Genomic DNA, 18,343 nt, shown 5'->3' on the forward strand with positions numbered 1-18,343 from the left:
TCCTTGCTGGGTATAGTAATCTGGGCTGTAGGGTATTTTCTTTCATCACTTTAAGTATGTCTTGCCACTCCCTTCTGGCCTGAAGAGTTTCTGTTGAAAGATCAGCTGTTATCCTTATGGGAATCCCCTTATGCGTTATTTGCTGCTTTTCCCTTGCTGCTTTTAATATTTGTTCTTTGTGTTTGATCTTTGTTAATTTGATTAATATGTGTCTTGGAGTATTTCGCCTTGGGTTTATCCTGTTGGGGACTCTCTGGGTTTCTTGGACTTGGGTGATTATTTCTTTCCCCATTTTAGGGAAGTTTTCAACTATTATCTCCTCAAGTATTCTCTCATGGTCTTTCTTTTTGTCTTCTTCTTCTGGGACTCCTATGATTCGAATGTTGGAGCGTTTAACATTGTCCCAGAGGACTCTAATATTGTCCTCATTTCTTTTAATTCGTTTTTCTTTTTTCCTCTCTGTTTCATTTATTTCTACAATTCTATCTTCTAGTTCGCTTATCCTGTCTTCTGCCTCTGTTATTCTACTGTTTGCTCCCTCCAGAGTGTTTCTGATCTCATCTATTGCATTATTCATTGTATATTGACTCTTTTTTATTTCTTCTAAGTCCTTATTAAATCTTTCTTCCATCTTCTCAATCCTTTTCTCCAGGTTATTTATCTGTAACTCCATTTTGCTTTCAAGATTTTGAATCATTTTCACCATCAAAATTTGAAATTCTTTATCAGGTAAATTCCCTATATCTTCTTCGTTTGTGTTGGTGGGCAATTATCTTGTTCCTTTACTTGCTGAGTATTTCTCTGCCTCTTCATCTTGCTTATATTGCTTTGCTTGGGGTGGCCTTTCCCTCTTCTTGCAGTTTGTGGAGTTCTCTTTATTACGTAGTTTCTTCGCTGTGTGTGGGGTTGGACGGGTGACTTGTCCGGGTTCCCTGGTTAGGGAAGCATGTGTCGGTGTTCTGGTGGGTGGAGCTGGATTTCTTCTCTCTCCTTTAGAAGACAAAGGGCTGCTTTTCTGGGAGCCTGATGTCCTCTGCCAGTATTCAGAAGTTGTTTTGTGGACTTTACTCCACGTTCAAATGTTCTTTTGATGAATTTGTGGGGGAGAAAGTGGTCCTGCCATCTTATCCCTCCGCCATCTTGTTCCTTCCTCCCCAGAACACTGGATTCTTATATTCCACTTGGTCGTGGAATATCTCTTCCCAGCTGCTCCAGCAAGGCGCAGCCGCTGTACCTTACCTTGGACGAGGGGTATCTCCTCAAGGCCGCGCCTCCTGCTTTGAATGTAGATCAGCTCCTCTCGGCCCTCCGGTGCCCAAGCAGCCACCGCCTCCTGGACGTGGTACAGCTCCTCTCGGCCACCGCCCTAACCCTGGGCGCGGGGTAGCTCATCTCAGCCACGATTCTGCACATGGTCGGTTGCGCCGGAGCCGGGCGTCTCCCGCGTCTGCGCCACCGGAGCCGGGCGTATCGAGATAATCATATGATTTTTATTTTTCAGTTTGTTACTGTGGTGTATTACGTTGATTGATTTGCGGATATTGAAGAATCCTTGCATTCCTGGGATAAAGCCCACTTGGTCATAATGTATGATCTTCTTAAGAAGATCTGTTGGATTCTGATTGCTAGAATTTTGTTAAGGATTTTTGCATCTATGTTCATCAGTGATATTGGCCTGTAGTTTTCCTTTTTTGTGGGATCTTTACCAGGTTTTGAGATTAGGGTGATGGTGGCCTCATAGAATGGGTTTGGAAGTTTTCCTTCCTCAGCAATTTTCTGGAAAAGTTTGAGTAGAATAGGTGTTAGCTCTTCTCTAAATTTTTGGTAGAATTCAGCTGTGAAGCCGTCTGGACCTGGGCTTTTGTTTGCTGGAAGCTTTCTGATTACTTCCTCTATTTCCGTGCTTGTTCAAGGCAAAAATTTTGAAGCAGGTGATGTTTATCTTTTCTACCTCTGTTCCCCATTGTCTTTCTCGGGCTTTTCTGTTTTTTTTTTTTAATTATTTTTACTTTTCTGGGGTTGCGCTGGGTCTTCACTGCTGCAAGCAGGCTTTTTCAAGTTGCAGAGTGGGTGCTACTGTCTAGTTGTGATGCACGGGCTTCTCATTGTAGTGGCTTCTGTTGTTGTGGAGCACAGGCTCTACGGCGTGCAGGTTTCATCTAACGGACACTAAAGCACAGGCTCAGTAGTTGTGGCACATGGGCTTAGTTGCTCCACTGCATCTGGGATCCTCCCAGACAAGGGATCAAACTGACGTCCCCTGTATTGAAGGTGGATTCTTAACCACTGGACCACCAGGGAAGCCCCTTTACCTTTTTAACAGGATCTCTCGACCACATCCCACACTCTCACTTCCCATTTCTTTATTAGCATTTAAGACATACAAATCACCCAGGGACCTTGTTAAAGCACAGCTGCTTCAGTAAGTCTGTGGTGGGGCCTAGTGTCTGCATTGCTAGAGAAGCTCCCAGGGGTGGCCAATGCCCCTGGTCTGAGGCCTCAAGCTGCAGAGAAAAGATGTGATTTAAAAACCAGTGTCTGCTGAGCTCCTGGGAGCGAGATAATGCCTGGTCCTGGGAGTCTGAGCATGGAGCTCATCGCTTTCTTATGGCTGAATTTTAGGACCTAGATCTGGTGGAACATTCTGGGCTTCCCTATGCCTCTTGGATTGCACCCCTGTTATTAAGCTACCAACTCAGGGACAAGAACTAGTAGCTGGGGACAGTAAAGTAAGAACTGTTTCCTACCCTACGGAGTTCTGTACTGTTTCTCATTCAAGGACTTCTGAGCACAGTGCTTTTCCCACAGCTTATGCAGAAGGAAGGGAGGAGGGGAGGGAATTAAGGTGGGGAGCAGGCAGTTCATTTGCCTGGGGGAGTGTAGCAATGGTAAGTGCTGGTGTGACTTGCCAGATGACTGAGGCTGCTTAAATTCAAGATGTGTCTTCCATGAGGGGCTCAGCGTGGTTATGGACATTTTAATGAGTGAGCTTGGAGGGTGGGCATGGAGGGGTGGACACCAGGGTGAATAAGCCCTCTTCTCCCTAGGGGTCACCTCAGAGCCATGAACACAAGGAGGCAAAGTCTTTTCTTGGCAGATAGAAAAATGTTAATAAACTTTAAAGCCGCCCCAGAAAATTGGAAGTGTTTAGGCATTTGGAAACAGTACAAGGGGAATATAATGTACGTGGGATTTTTTTTCAGATTTAAACAAATATTTGAAAATTTTCTAGTGCACATTTTCTAAGTTGGGAGCAATAAAAAATGCTCTCTGATCTCTCCAGAGGTGATTCCCATAAAACAGGGAATCTCAAAAACAGAGTATCTGGAGAACTTTTGTTAGTAGCTACAATGGTTAATTTTATGTGGCAACTTTGCGAGGCTGCAGTGCTTAATTACTTGCTTATACATGTCTGGATGTTGCTATGAAGGTCCTTTTTAAATTAAATTTATTTTTAATTGAAGAATAATTGCTTCATGAAGGTGTTTTGTACATGAGATTAACATTTCAATCCATTAAGACTTTGAGTACAGCAGATTACCCTCCAGAATGTAGGGCAGGCTTCATCTAATGAGTTGAAGACCTTTAAATGAAGACTGAGTACCCCCAAAGAAGAGGTAATTCTGCCAGCCCACTGCTTTGGGGCTCAAACTGTTGTATTACCTCTTCTCTAGGTCTCCAGTCTGCTGGTCTACCCTGCAGATTATAGACCTGCCAGCCTCCACAATGGTGTGAGCTAATTCCTCAAAATAAATCCAACCTTGCCCCCCTTGCTCCCCCCACACTCCCCATACTCTTCCCTAGCCACTACATCTTATTGGCTCTATTCCTTTGGTGAAGCCTACTAACACAATGGCTTATATCATTGTACTTTCACTGGGGTTAATCACACAAACAAATGTACCAGCTTCACAGTGAATATATGCTGCTGCTGCAAAGTCACTTCAGTCTTGTTTGACTCTGTGTGACCCCACAGACGGAAGCCCACCAGGCTCCCCTGTCCCTGGGATTCTCCAGGCAAGAACACTGGAGTGGGTTGCCATTTCCTTCTCCAATGTGTGAAAGTGAAAAGTGAAAGTGAAGTCGCTCAGTCGTGTCTGACCCTTAGCGACCCCATGGACTGCAGCCTACCAGGCTCTTCCATCCATGGGATTTTCTAGGCAATAGTACTGGAGTGGCTTGCCATTGCCTTCTCCGGAATATATGCTAGCACTGCTTAAAACAGTTGAATCAAAACTGAATTCAATAAGAACTGAATTATTATTCAGTTGTTGAATAAGAACCTTAATTTTAAATATTACTCAACAGAATAGGTCACTTTTTAATGGTCCAAATGCTCACCTACAACATAATATTATAATAATTCTCATCAGAGTTCATCAGGATTGTAACAGCCTATCTAATAGATCTGTGGACTTTTGTGGACTGATATCTATTCACCTGAAGACAGCTTATTCACTGTAATCTTTCGGCAGACAGGCAACGCATTATTCTTTTCAGTTCAGTTCAGTTCAGTCGCTAAGTCATGTCCGACTCTTTGCGACTGAACTGAACTGAAAAGGATTAGACCAATGTAAAACCTCTGGACTCATACACACAGAATCAGTCTAACCTTCATTTTTGGCTTGGTGCCTTGTTTTAGTCTCCGATGAATTTGTACCCACGACTAGGACTGCTCAGACACAGTGCATGTTCCTACAACATCAATTAGCTTTCCCCTACATTAATAGGTGAATAATGCAGAACTGGAAGTTGCATTTCCCAGCATGTCAATGCTCTGTGCCCAGGTAACAGCCACCCAATGCAAGCCCATTACCACAGCTGAAGGCAGCTGGCTGCAAGTGGACATGGTGCTAGACACGATGCCCACTCCCTGGGGTCTTCTTGGCACAAACTGTCCACATGCTTTGTCTTTGTGCATTTTGTCTTGTCCCCATAACTCAGCAACCAAAACTCATATACCTCCATCCATGAAGCTACCTTCACCTTAAAAAATAAACTGCAAAATACTATACTTTTATTGTTTAAAACAGTAACAGTTTGTACTGATATTCTGGACTGTTGCATGTTTCTATTAGGCATCTGTGACTTTTTAAGAATTGTGCTATTATTTTTCTGAATTTTATGGATACAAATCTGTATAGATACAGAGAGACTGGCCCCATCCCTATTTTTTCCCTCACACACCCTTTGTGTGTTTGCAGAACATCAGGTTCTTCTGAAATACAGATACTGTGTTAGAGCAGAAATGCGTGACTATACTTCACTCATTAATATCCCCAACCTAACTATATCTGCCAGACTGAAGTACATGCCATGCCAACATATAGCCAAGGAGGAAAAGAAAACATATTTGCATCACAAACATGAACACTAGTTTATGGCAAGTCCATTACAAAACATGGCATACGAATGTCTTAAAACATGGATTTTCTTTTTTGTCTTTAGATACTTACATTGTCAAGTCTGAGAGGAGATCCAGGAATCTGTAGTTTTTTTAAAAAATTAATTTATTTTAATTGGAGGCTAATTACTTTACAATATTGTGGTGATTTTTGCCATACATTGACATGAATCAGCCTCAGATGTACATGTGTCCTCCATCCTGAACCCCCCTCCCACCTCCTTCCCCATCCCATCCCTCTGGGCCATACCAGTGCACTGGCTTTGAGTGCCCTGTTTCATGCATTGAACTTGGACTGGTCATCTATTTCACATATGGTAACATACATGTTTCAATGCTATTCTATCAAATCATCCCACCCTTGCCTTCCCCCACAGAGTCCAAAACTCTGTTCTTTGTATCTGGGTCTCTTTTGCTGTCTCGCATATAGGGTCATCGTTACCATCTTTCTAAATTCCATATATATGGATTAATATACTGTATTGGTGTTTTTCTTTCTGACTTACTTCACTCTGTATAATAGGCTCCAGTTTCATCTACTTCATTAGAACTGATTCAAATGCACTCTTTTTAATATCTGAGTAATATTCCATTGTGTATATGTTCCACAACTTTCTTATCCATTTGTCTGCCGATGGACATCTAGGTTGCTTCCATGTCCTAGCTATTGTAAACAATACTGCAGTGAACACTGGGGTACATGTATCTCTTTCAATTTTGGTTTCCTTGGTGTGTATACCCAGCAGTGGGATCGCTGCATCATAAAAACATGGATTTTCTAAGCAAATGTTGGTTGACTCCTCAGGAATTCTTCCACCTCAGCCAGGGAAGACTGTCACTCTATTCTACAGGAGCAAGAATTATGAGGTCACACCAGGAGATAAAACTGCAGCCATCATGCCCACAGAGATGGGCAACAGGCTGCCACCTCCTGCCACAACCTCCCACCACTCCTCCACCTTGGGACCCGGTAGTCACAGGAGGCTTACAGCAGGTGAGACTTCCACCACTGCATCCGGATTCAGAATAAGGAACTGATTTGTGCTTGTTTGTTTTCTAACCAGACATTAAAGAAAAAAACACTCTAGGTCAGAGGTACCATTATAACAAAATGGCCACTTGAGCATGCTCCATAATTGTAATGCTCATGAGGGAGTATCATGGCTGAACATTCCCATAAAATGTCCCCTAAAACTAAAACTGAAGAGAGTGGTTGTTTTCAGTATGTGTGGTGGGAAGGAGCACCCAGAATGTGTCATTATCACAAATGTTTCTGCTCAGTTACCTAAACATGACAGCTGTGAGTACATTTAAGGGGCAACCCTTGAGGGAGCCTATATTCGGGACTGATCCAAGTAGATATGAGACACAGAGCCTTTGTAGCTATCCAGATATCTTACCTCTGTAAAAAAAAGAAGTTTTACATTCTACATGTTTGCTTTTCTTGTGGTTAAGAAGCATATAACATAAATCTACGTTTTTCACAAACTTTGAAGTGTGCAGTGTTGTTGCCTACATACCTATTTTCATGCAGATCTGTAGAGCCTTTTCCATGTTGAACAACTGAAGTTCCATAACCCACTGAACAGCAGCTCTTCATTTCCTAATCCCTGGCCTCTGGCAATCACCATTCTACTTTCTAAAAGTTGTCTACTTTAGATACCTCATATAAGTGGAACTGTACAGTATTTGTCCTTCTGAGACTCCCTTACTTCACAGCATAATGTCCTCAGGTCCATCAGGGTTGTCACATACTGCAAAAATTCCTTCTTTTTGTATAGCTGAGTAATATTCCATTGTAAGTATATACCACATTTTCTTTATTCATTCATCTGTCAATGGGCATGTGAGCTGTCTGCACCTACTGGCTATTGTTACTAGTGCTGCAATGATCATAGGAGTGCGGATAGCTCTTCAAGATCCTGATTTCAATTTTTTTGGATATACATGCAGAAATGAGATTGCTGGATCATATGGCAGTTCTCTTTGTACTTTTCTGAGGAACCTTCATACCATTTTCCATAGTGACTGCACCAATTTACATTCCCACCAACAATATACAAGGGTTGCGATTTCTCTACATTCTCACTAGCACTTATAATTGTTTTTTTGATAACAGCCAATAAGTGGCAATTTCCATTGCAATTAAAAAAAACATTTATTTTTAATTGATGGGTAATTGCTTTACAGTACTGTGTTGGTTTCTACCAAACATCAACATGATCTACTGCAGTTTCAATCTGCATTTCTCTCATGGTTAGTGATGAGCATCTTTTCATCCTCACAAAAATCTTTTGACTGAAAGACAAAATATTCCAATAATGAAAGGATATACCACTATGTTGCCAGAAAATATAACCTCTTATCACTAAATTCCCTTATTTTTATTCCATGCCAATTGATTTTTTTCTATGTCTTAAATCTGTGACAAATACTTTCAGCTTCAAATGACAAGAAGGAAAGACATCAAGGTAAAAGGTGTTTTGGACATCTCAGTGCTTTCAGAGCTCAGCCCTCCTTCCCCAAGGACACACTTACCAGAGCAGCATAACTGGGAGATAGAAAATACTGAACAGTAACATCTGATGAGCCTGAACTTGGTAACTGGGGAAAGTACAAGAACATGCAAGAGCAAAAAAGAGAGTACAGATAGACTACCTTTGAGTCAAAATACTATCCCACAAACCTGGACGGGGAGGAAGTAGCATGGTTAAGGTTCTCAGTTAGAGTGCCACGGAACCACATGTTCACATCAACACGACCTTCAAAGCAAAGATCACATCTGACACTTGAACTTACAAATGCATGTTCTCAGGTAGGAAACAGGAGCTGCAAACTGGGAAAAGTATCTTTCCCACTTTTGCGCTCTGTCCTTCACAGAGAACACAAAATTGGAAATTCCTACATAACATCTGGATATCTTTCCATCCTTTGTAAGTTGGCATCAGTGACAACACCAGGCCTACCTCCTGCATGGCAGCATGTGCGTCTATACTCCTAGCAGATGATGCAGAGGTGGGTACTGGGCCCCAACTCCATTCCACCAGGTCAGTGTTACCAGCCTAGCCCTGGAGGCCTTGGTGTCCATGAGCTCCCAGTCCATTACATCAGTCACAGTCCACCAGAGGGACTGAGGAGATAATCTGATCAGAGCCGAGAGTCTCTCTTGTTGGAACTGTAACACTAACACACACGATGACTGCTCCACTAAAGAGAAGAACAAACTCCCTGAATTAAGTTCATCTGCTTGTTTCCTGACTCCCACTGAGAGCTGGACCCAGACTTTGTGATTTTCCCTCTTCATTACATTCCCTGGTGCCATCACCTCTGGAGAGAGACCAAATGGCCAAGAAATTTTGATTTTTTGACTGGATACAATTTTAAAGCACCCAGTTTCTAGTGTAGTCCCAGGCACACATGGATTACAAAAGTATTTTAAATGAAACAGTAAATGAATGACATAGGAAAAAGGCAGGAAGAGTTTCTTCTTTGGGCAAATAACAAAAATGATCCTTAAGACTGAGAGCAATTTAAGTTGAACTTCTTCCACAATATTGATATTATGCCTTCAATTTATTATTTTTTTAATTAATTAATTTTAATTGGAGGCTAATTATTTTACAACATTGTAGAGGTTTTTGCCATACACTGACATGAATCAGCCATAGGTGTACATGTGTTCCCCCTCCTGAAACCCCCTCTCATCTCCCTCCCCATCCCATCCCTCAGGGTCATCCCAGTGCACCAGCCCTGAGCACCCTGTCTCATGCACTGAAGCTGACCTGGTGATCTGTTTCACATATGATAATATACATGTTTCAATGCTGTTCTCTCAAATCATCCCATCCTCGCCTTCTCCCACAGAGTCCAAAAGTCTGTTCTATATATGGGTCTCTTTTTCTGTCTCGCATATAGTATCAACATTACCATCTTTCTAAATTCCATATATATGCATTAGTATACTGTATTGGTGTTTTTCTTTCTGACTTACTTCACTCTGTATAATAGGTTCCAGTTTCATCCACCCCATTAGAACTGATTCAAATGCATTCTTTCTAACAGCTGAGTAATATTCCATTGTGTACAGGTACCACAGCTTTCCTAGCTATTTGTCCGCCGATGGACATCTAGGTTGCTTCCATGTCCTGGCTATTGTAAACAGTGCTGTGATGAACACTGGGCTACACGTATCTCTTTCAATTCTGGGGTCCTCGGTGTGTATGCCCAGCAGTGGGATTGCTGGTTTGTATTATGCCTTCAATTTAAATGATGGACAAGACTGATATGCAATGAAAACCAGGGAAGCTAATGTTTTCCATCTTATATAGTTCTTGAGGATTTCAAGTCCTTTTGGAACGGTATTTCTCCCACTTGATAAACATGTAGGCCTTACTAAAGAAAATGTCTCCTATGGATTCCAGAGGTTACATAAACATTGTTTATATCATGTAACTTAACTATGAACAAACATAAACCAGATATAAACTCCTTATCCCTACAGCTCCCAAGCATTTATGTGACCAACACATGTTTGGAAAATCAAGGGAGTAAGAATGAGCAACATTTATTTAATCTGACAAGGGACACTCCGCTACTGAAACCACAGCCCCAAAGCCAATAGCATCATGGTCCTGGAAGCCTGTGTGCTGCACTCTCCAGCCACACTCTCAGGGTCAAAACCCTGTTCCCCAATTACTTATTGACTGAGAACGCAGACAACCCAACACTCTGTGTTGCTGGTCACTTTCAATTTACATGGACACGTCATCTACACTAGGCCCACAGCTGTGCCTTCCTCACCAGCCCATGACAAGGAACAGAGTGCTGTGGATGCCACACAACCTTAAATACCACAGAGGCAGGTTCTGAAACAGTCAAATCTGTCATGTCACAGTCATCTAGGTGATTCCAAATCTGCTCAAATTAATTTGTTTTATATTATCAGATAATGATAACATAAAATGAAAACAAAACTGTTTAGACTTCTAAGATTCCCAAGCACACACGTAAAGACCCAAAGGGCCCTCAGTTTGAGAAACTATCTTGCCATGAAATTTCTACATTTTGGAGATATGCCCCGAGGCATTTTTCTGTATTTATTATACTGCATCTCAGCTCCTTTGGGTGTCAGAAACTCCTAGGTATTCAAAAAGGTGAGACAATAAGCTCCTTGAAGGTCAAGGTCAGGTCTGCAAGGGAGTCTCTCTAGTGCCTGGGACACTGGCAGGCACATGAATACTGGGGGAATTAGAGAAAGAATGAAAGAAACATGCCTGAGCTACTGCATCTATTTGTCTTGCTTTTATAAGGCATATAGATGAAGGCCACAAGAGTTAAAATTCACCTTTCTCTTTTTATAATTACTCTGACATAAGCAATTATAATTTGGAAGACCCCACATATTTACCAGTTGAAGCAATGAAACAGTTTTTTTTTGAGGAACTAATATCAAAGAAATCATACATGTCATTCCATCATTACAACTTCCCTCTGGGAAACAGTATTTACTTTCCATTTTACAACCTGATATGAGACTAAGAGTTAGATAGAAGCAGCCTGAATACCCATGATAAATCGTCTCTTCCCATTTCTTCCCTCCAACAATAGACTGCAGTCAGGTACAACTAAACTTTAACAAGTGATATGGGAAGCAAGAAAGGATCTTGTGTATATTCTCTTAGGAGAAAAATGCTGACATCTGAATCACCTTGGCACCCTAACCTCACCATCATCTAAAGGCTCTGCCATCAGCCTCTACGCTTCCATCTCAGGAAGATTAGCCAAATTTGGCTACTTCTGTTTTACAAATAAAATCAAATCATATAATCTGGGAAGAAATCCAGAAACAGGTTTTACACGCAAAGTGATAGGAGTAGCACGACTGAATTTCAACAATGATTTAGGAGAGGAGTAAATGAAAAATTCAGGCTAAAAGACAAGCTAGAGAAGAGTCTGTAGTTCTTGGAGAGTAGTCTTCCAATGGCATCCCGTCTTAGGCATTTTACTTGGTACCTACACCATAAGGGCAGAGCAAACAATTTCTCCTCAAAACCTGACAGCAGTGCTTTGAACAGTCAGTGAGATCTGAGGTTCAGAGCAGCCCCCTGTCCATATGGCCAAAGCTGACAGTCCCCTAAGGCTGGGAAGGCCAGAATACCTTTCTGGGGCCAGGAGGCCAAAAAGAAGCTACCCTGAGATGAAATTCCAATATCAGAACCAGAAGGGGCCACCACCAGCAAGCAGAGCTCATAAAAGGTAAGCCACACAGAGACACCTGCCGGGCCCAGGAGTAAGGTTTGGAAGGTTCAAGGAAGGGCTGTGGTTTTAACAGACAGGTTTTTCCCACTCAGCAGTAGGGTAATGACACAGATAATTGTGAAAAGAAAAAACAAAAAGCAACAGACAAGCAACAGTTAGAAATAAAGACATATGTAATTTATATAGAGACAGACAGACACATAAAAATATATAACATATATGTATTATACACACACACACGTGGGCTTCCCAGGTGGCTCAGTGGTAAAGAATCTGCCTGCCAATACAGGAGATGCCAGTTTGATCCCTGAGTTGGGCAGATCCCTGGAGAAGGAAATGAAAACTCACCCCAGTATTCTTGCCTGGGAAACCCCACGGACAGAGGAGCCTGGCTAGGACACACACACACACACACACACACACACAGACACACACACACACAGACACACACACACACAGACACACACACACAGACACACACACACACAGACACACACACACACAGAGACACACACACACACACACAGACACACACAGACACACAGACACACACACACACACACACACTCCCAGTTCTGAATGAAGAAGAGTCAGAAAATCTCTGGAAAGCTTGGGGCTAGCACTGATAGGCCCCAAAGTTAGTGCCAAAGGTAAGCATCACACATGGTCAAAAACATCTCTGAACGTCTTCCAGGACTGAGGTCCAACCCAATCTTTATTTCTGGACGAACACCAGACATGATTAGTCACATGAGTGACAAATATGTTTATCTTTAAACACTACAAACACCATCCAAAGCATCAGATGCTCACATATGGAAGATACTTTTAAGAGCAGCACTCAAGCAGAGAAGAGCTAATTTAACTCTCGCACCTCAAGCTGGCTCAGGGCCAGAACCACACTGAGTGGGAAGAGGGGGAAACTCAGGTGCTAGCTAATCAATCATCAGTGTCTCTCCATCTGCCTCCTGGTCTTCTGCCTCCTCTCACCCTGCCCTCCTCACGCTGGCTCTCCAGCCCTCTCCCTGTGTTTACCTCTCTGTGCATCCCTCTCTCCTCTCCCTTTTCCATCTTGCCAAGCACCATATCATGAAGTGGTGAAGTGGGCTTAGGAAGCAACTGCACTGTTACAAAAGAAGACAATCAGAGCCCGAAAGTGGACCCCAAGAAAGGGAAATGTAAAGGAAACTATGCCTCTGCCTACTGTAGCTTCGTCCTACAAGTTAAATGGGATTGGTGTCAGCTGCTGTATTTCCACTCCATTTTAGTTGTCATCCTCATAGTTATACAGACATGCTGAGGCGAGCTGTTTTAATGATCCACGTAACAGTTCACACGTGCATAGTTCTGGTTCTTCTCAATTAAATTTCTTGTTTCTAAGTCATTCAATGGAAGACTTCTTCAACACTGTGCATGTAGAAAGGGCACAGACCATGTGAAACAACTGACTGTGTGGGTCTAATTTTGGTGCCTGAACAAATTCCACCCTAACCCTGTCTGGCAGGTCATCAGCTGTGCGAACCCTTATCACACCAGAGGCACTCACTCTGGGTCTGCTCCAAACACTGTGGCAAAACTTGTGCCCGTTCACAAGTCCATTGTGGTTTTGGTGCCAGCCGGACCCTTGTGCTTCTGTTGATGAGAATGTGGGGTTCTAAATTATTAATCAGTCCACAAATGACACTCAAAATTTCTACAGATGGAACTGAGAACACCCTGAAAAGTTCTGGCTCTGACTAGACAAGGGAGATGAATTCCTGCCATGCCCCCTCCTCGGTCAAATGGTCAATGCATGCATACACACACACACACGCACACACCTTGTATCCTTCTCTCCTTGCCAATCTCAGGACACACGAGCTCTCATCAGGAACTTGCAAATAAAGAGAGGGAACCAACAAAAGAAGAGAATGCATACAGCATGAACTAACTGCATTCTCAGGATATGAAGCAAACAATCAAAGAACACTGAACAAATACTTATTGAGTACCCACTGTGTAAAAACCTTCCTTTCACCAAGATAATTCCTGTGGCCCCAGAAATTGGCTCCACAAGTCTGCTCTCTGTTTCTCCCTAAACATTCTCTCTCTACTTCATGAATTTTTCTTGGCCTGATGCAACCCTCCTTCTGGAATTCTCTTACATAACTACCCTGCCTTGCCCATTCTGGTTTCACCTGCTGGCCGACCTTGTTCCAGCTTACCAGGAAGTGGCAATGGCCCATCCTGACCCTCTGGACCATTTATATACGTCCACCTCAGGTTAACAGGTCACACGGCTACTCGGGACGCTTCCCTCCCCAGGCTTGAAGGCAAAGACTCCCTTGCTTTTCTAAGAGAAAACCAACTTATGAGGGTATTAACACATATCCCAGAGACCATTTTTATTCTTTCACAGTACAAATTATTTTTCTCTAATATCACAATTATCAATTACTGAGGAGTTTAATCCAAATTTGCTTAACATTTTGGTCTAAGAGCTTGAATGATCTTTGAAGTGAAAATCACCAATCACTCCCAGTTTTGTCTCTATAGGAACCAAACATTCCTATATCTGATATCTGTTCTCCTTAAAATTGTACATGAATACTCCCCAAAGACAGGCATGGGACAGGGTGCTATCCGGAGGAAGACGGAGTGCCAGGTGGGAAATTAAGGCACCAGGTGAAATGGCACACTTCCCAAAAAGAGAGTTTTTTCTCTGGAAGAAAATATAATATTTTATGTTAAACCAAGTCCCAAGACATTATACAGTAAAATGAACAAATATATGACTTCTTTTTTGAGATAAAAATTCAAAACTTCAAAGAAAGTTCCTGCTTGCCGGCAGTCTGTTGGGCTATGCCCACAAGTCGTGCTGTGCTAAGTCACTTCAGTCATGTCTGACTCTTTGCGACCCTTTGGACTGTAGTCCGCCAGGCTCCTCTGTCCATGGGATTCTCTAGGCAATAATACTTGAGTGGTTGCCATGCCCTCCTCCAGGGGATATTCCCAACCCAGAGATCCAACCCCAGCCTTGTGCAACTCCTACACTGCAGACGGATTCTTAACCACTGAGTCACCAGGGAAGCCCACCATATGTGGAGTTTCCTGCAAATAATTTTTCCGCTTTTACATGCCCTCTAAGGAAATTTTTGAGAAACGTTTTACTCACACTATGAACTTCTTGAGGGCATGAACCACGGCCTCCTGCTCTTTGTCTCCAGGGGCCTAGGACAGTACCTAAGACAGTGGTTGGCACAAAGGAGGCACTCAATAATGTTTGCAGAATTAATTTGGCTAAAATAATGACAATGGCATTGTCAATAACAACAGATTTTTATCAAGTTTGAATGGGAGAAAGAGAAGGTGAATAGCTATATGAGGAAGTGGAATAGAAGGAACCCAATTTACCCAAACAGCTAATGGCTGCCATAGAAACAATCAGATGAAGTGACTCAGTTTAGTTCTTCAACAAGTACAGGAAGGCAAATATTGTATTTGTTAATCTCACAGAAGTCGGGGTGGGGCTTAGGACACAAGTCTACCAGGTGACACTGGTGCCATTAAATTTAATAGGTTCTCAAGAATTGGAAAGGCACTGTGATAAGAATAATGCCACCAATAATATTAAATCCTGGTTGTATGCTGACCTTAACAAGATAATTTTGATCATTTAGAGGCTGAGTCAAATATCTGCTGCTGAGACTTGACAACTCTGAAAAGTAGTTTTGTGTGCGTGTGTGTGTGTGTATAAAATATGGTATGGGTGTGCCTTTTCTTATTCTTAATATTGTTTCCTTTTTTACCTAGCTGGACCCAAAACAAGTTACAGATGGAAGCTGATTCAAAGTATATATATATATTTTTTACAAAGTTTTTTTAACTTCCCTGATGGAGACACTGCATTTTCACTCATTTGTACATAATAGGAGAGATGGGTATCACACCCACTTTCTCTACACCATCCCTCTTATACTGCAGTGAGTCACTTTCCATGCCCAGTATTCCCTGAACTTTTTAAACTGGAGGGAGAAGAAGCTGGGCGGTGGAGGAAGTGAGAACTCCTAGCCCTGTAGGTGTAAGCTGTGAATGGGTGAGCCAGGTCACTGCTGCCTTTCAGAGCTATTTCCTTTTCTCAGTCTTCGGTCTCAGATATGTGAACTGTCGACCAAAGTGATGCCTTTCAGATCTTCCAACAATGACAGCCAGAGACCCATACAATTTCAATGAAAATCCAGAGAACGGAAAAACATTTTGTAGTATTAAGATGTTTGCGCCCGAGGAAGATGTGAGAATGGCTCAAGACATACAATGACTCCAAGCAGAGACAGACGCAAATTAATCTCAATAAAACCTGAGTATCTTTCCCACCAAGTCCTGAACCTGCAGGCATCCCCCTTTTGCCTGAAAAGTAACTTGATCCTATGCTATTTCTGTCAAAGCCACAAGAGTAGTTTATTGTGTTATTTTATCATTTTATTCTGTGGTATAAAAAGTGACAGTTTTTCAGTTCACAACATCTGGGATCAAATACTGCTCTTTCAGCAACTGGACAAGTCCGTTAACGTCTTTAGGTCGAAATTGCTCCATCAATCAAAGATAAGAAAGTCCATCCCCAAAGTTATTCTGAATATTAAACGAATGAACTTGTAAATGCTCAGCACGTAGCAGTGATGAATATTTGTGTGCAGCAAAATAAACGCACACCAAGGTTTTGTTTTCTACGTAGTAGGAGAAAATACCAAAAACTACTATTGAGAATGCCAAATTGGCTAGCGGCCCAGGTCACTGCTCCGGGCTGCCGCTGCGGGTGCAGCTTGGAGGCCAGGAATAGGAGACGATATAATCAAGTCGCTGAGGTTTGGGGAGCACTCCTAAACCAGTGTCCCGGAAGAATCCCCGGACGCTGCGGGTTTCACTGTGGCCTGTGTAACTAACAAAGTGCCCTTTGCAGCTGAGCGGATTCTCGTTCCTTAAAGGGTCTCATCTGGGAAAAGTTAAAGTGAATCAGTAAATGGAGACAAGGGAGAGACAGAGGATCCACGGGGTCTGCACACTCCGAAGGTAAGGGGGAGAGATGTCAGGGTCCCGGGAAGGACAGGAAACAACACCACCACCTCCCGCCCTCCAAACCACACTCGTACCTGGGGATGAACTTGACCTCGTCCCCGAGTCGCGCCTGGAAGTCCTGCCAAGCCTGGCCGGAGCTCGCCGGGTCCCAGGGAGCGGCCAGAGCCGCTGCCGCGTCCTCGTCGCCCTCGCCCTCCTCGCCGGACCCGGGGTCGGACCCCACCTGGGCCGCGGCAGGCGCGGGCTCGCGCGGCCCCCAGCCCCGGCGCGGACCCCCGCGGCGGGCCCCGCGAAAGCCGCGCGCGAACTCCTGGAAGGTGATGGCGCCGTCGCGGTCCGCGTCAAGCCGCTGGAACACGGCCTCGGCGTCGGCCGGCCGCACGCGCAACTCCGCGCACAACGCGCGGAACTCCTCCCGCTCCAGGCGCCCGGAGCGGTTCGCGTCGCAGGCGGCGAAGACGGAGCGCAGCCGGGCCAGCTCCTCCAGGTCCCCGTCCGCCTCCATCCCGCTCGCGAGGGCTCCGGGGCGCGTGGCCCACCTCGGCTGCGGCGACCGCAGGGAGTCCGGGGCCACCTGCTGCCGCTGGGAGCTGAGGCGAGTTCGGCGAGTCTGGCAGGTTAGGCCACTGGCGCGGACGTCGGGGCGGGGCGAAGCGCCTGAGTGGGTCGGTACTGTGCGCTCCGACGCGGCTTCGCGCGCCGACCTGGGCCGGCTCCGCCAGTCCCAGAGCCGTGCGAGCGCGCCTCTGGCCACCCTCGGCCCGCTCAGCAGCGCCTGCCGCGACTGAGAGCCCCGCGCGGCCGCACGCACTGGCTGGGAGGTGCCCGGCTCCGCCCCGCCGGGGAGGAGGAGCGACCGGCTCCAGTTCCCACGTTTTCGCGTGCAGGGCTCTGGAGCCTGGGTTTGGGGCTTCTGCAGTTGGTGGACCCGGTTGGAACTGGGGGGAGGCAGTAGCGTTGCCAGGCCCTTTGCGTAAACAGTGTTTGCTCCGGTAAATCGAGCGCTGGTATGAGAAGCTATCTACTGGATAGAAAGAGGAAAGGAAGGTTAGGGGTAGGATTGCAAATTAGTTAACGTTATGTGTATCGTATTATTTTCTGATTTTGGAAAATCGGTAAACATATGTATATCCCAAACCAAAGTGTGAGATTTACCAGAAGACCCCGTTCTCTGAAGTTACGGGCTTTCTTTTTTTAAAAAAAAACATTTATTTTTGACTGCGCTGGTTCTTCGTTGCTGTGTGCTGGCTTTCTATACTTGCCAGGAGATGGGGGTTTCTCATTGCCCTGGCTTCTCTTTTTGCAGAGAACGGGCTCTAGGATGGGGGCTTAGTTGCCCTGGCCATGTGGGATCTTTCTGGACCAGGCATGGAACCCGTGTCCCCTGCCTTGGCAGGCGGATTCTCAACCACGGGGCCACCAGGGAAGTCCCATGGCCTTTCTTTAATGCATGTCGGTCCAACATCGAGTTCCAACTAGTTGATGCACATTAGGAATCACATAGATCTTCCAGATCCTCGAATCCAAGTAATTTTTCTCAGTCCTTGTCTCCTCAACCTGAGAGAAAATTAATAACCAGAATCTTTCAGGCAGCAATATTTAAACAAGGACTGAGGTATTAACAGCTTT

General features: G+C 44.2%; 1 protein-coding gene across 2 annotated transcripts in view; it reads right to left on the reverse strand.

Moving 5' to 3' along the window:
- Positions 1-17,502, reverse strand: part of RASEF (RAS and EF-hand domain containing) — a 99,070-nt gene extending 81,568 nt beyond the window's left edge. The window contains exon 1 of one of the 2 annotated variants that reach the window (XM_088838067.1): positions 16,789-17,502. In XM_088838067.1, coding sequence (XP_088694193.1) covers positions 16,789-17,219 — 431 coding nt within the window. In that variant the 5' untranslated portion in view covers positions 17,220-17,502. The remainder of the gene's footprint in view (positions 1-16,788) is intronic. The other variant, XM_055427345.2, reaches the window with a different exon arrangement.
- Between the last annotated feature and the right edge of the window lie 841 nt (positions 17,503-18,343).

Source organism: Moschus berezovskii, chromosome 7 (assembly GCF_049115385.1).
Source record: "Moschus berezovskii isolate FMDL1 chromosome 7, NW_MosBer_1.0, whole genome shotgun sequence".
Classification (NCBI taxonomy): Eukaryota; Metazoa; Chordata; class Mammalia; order Artiodactyla; family Moschidae; genus Moschus; species Moschus berezovskii.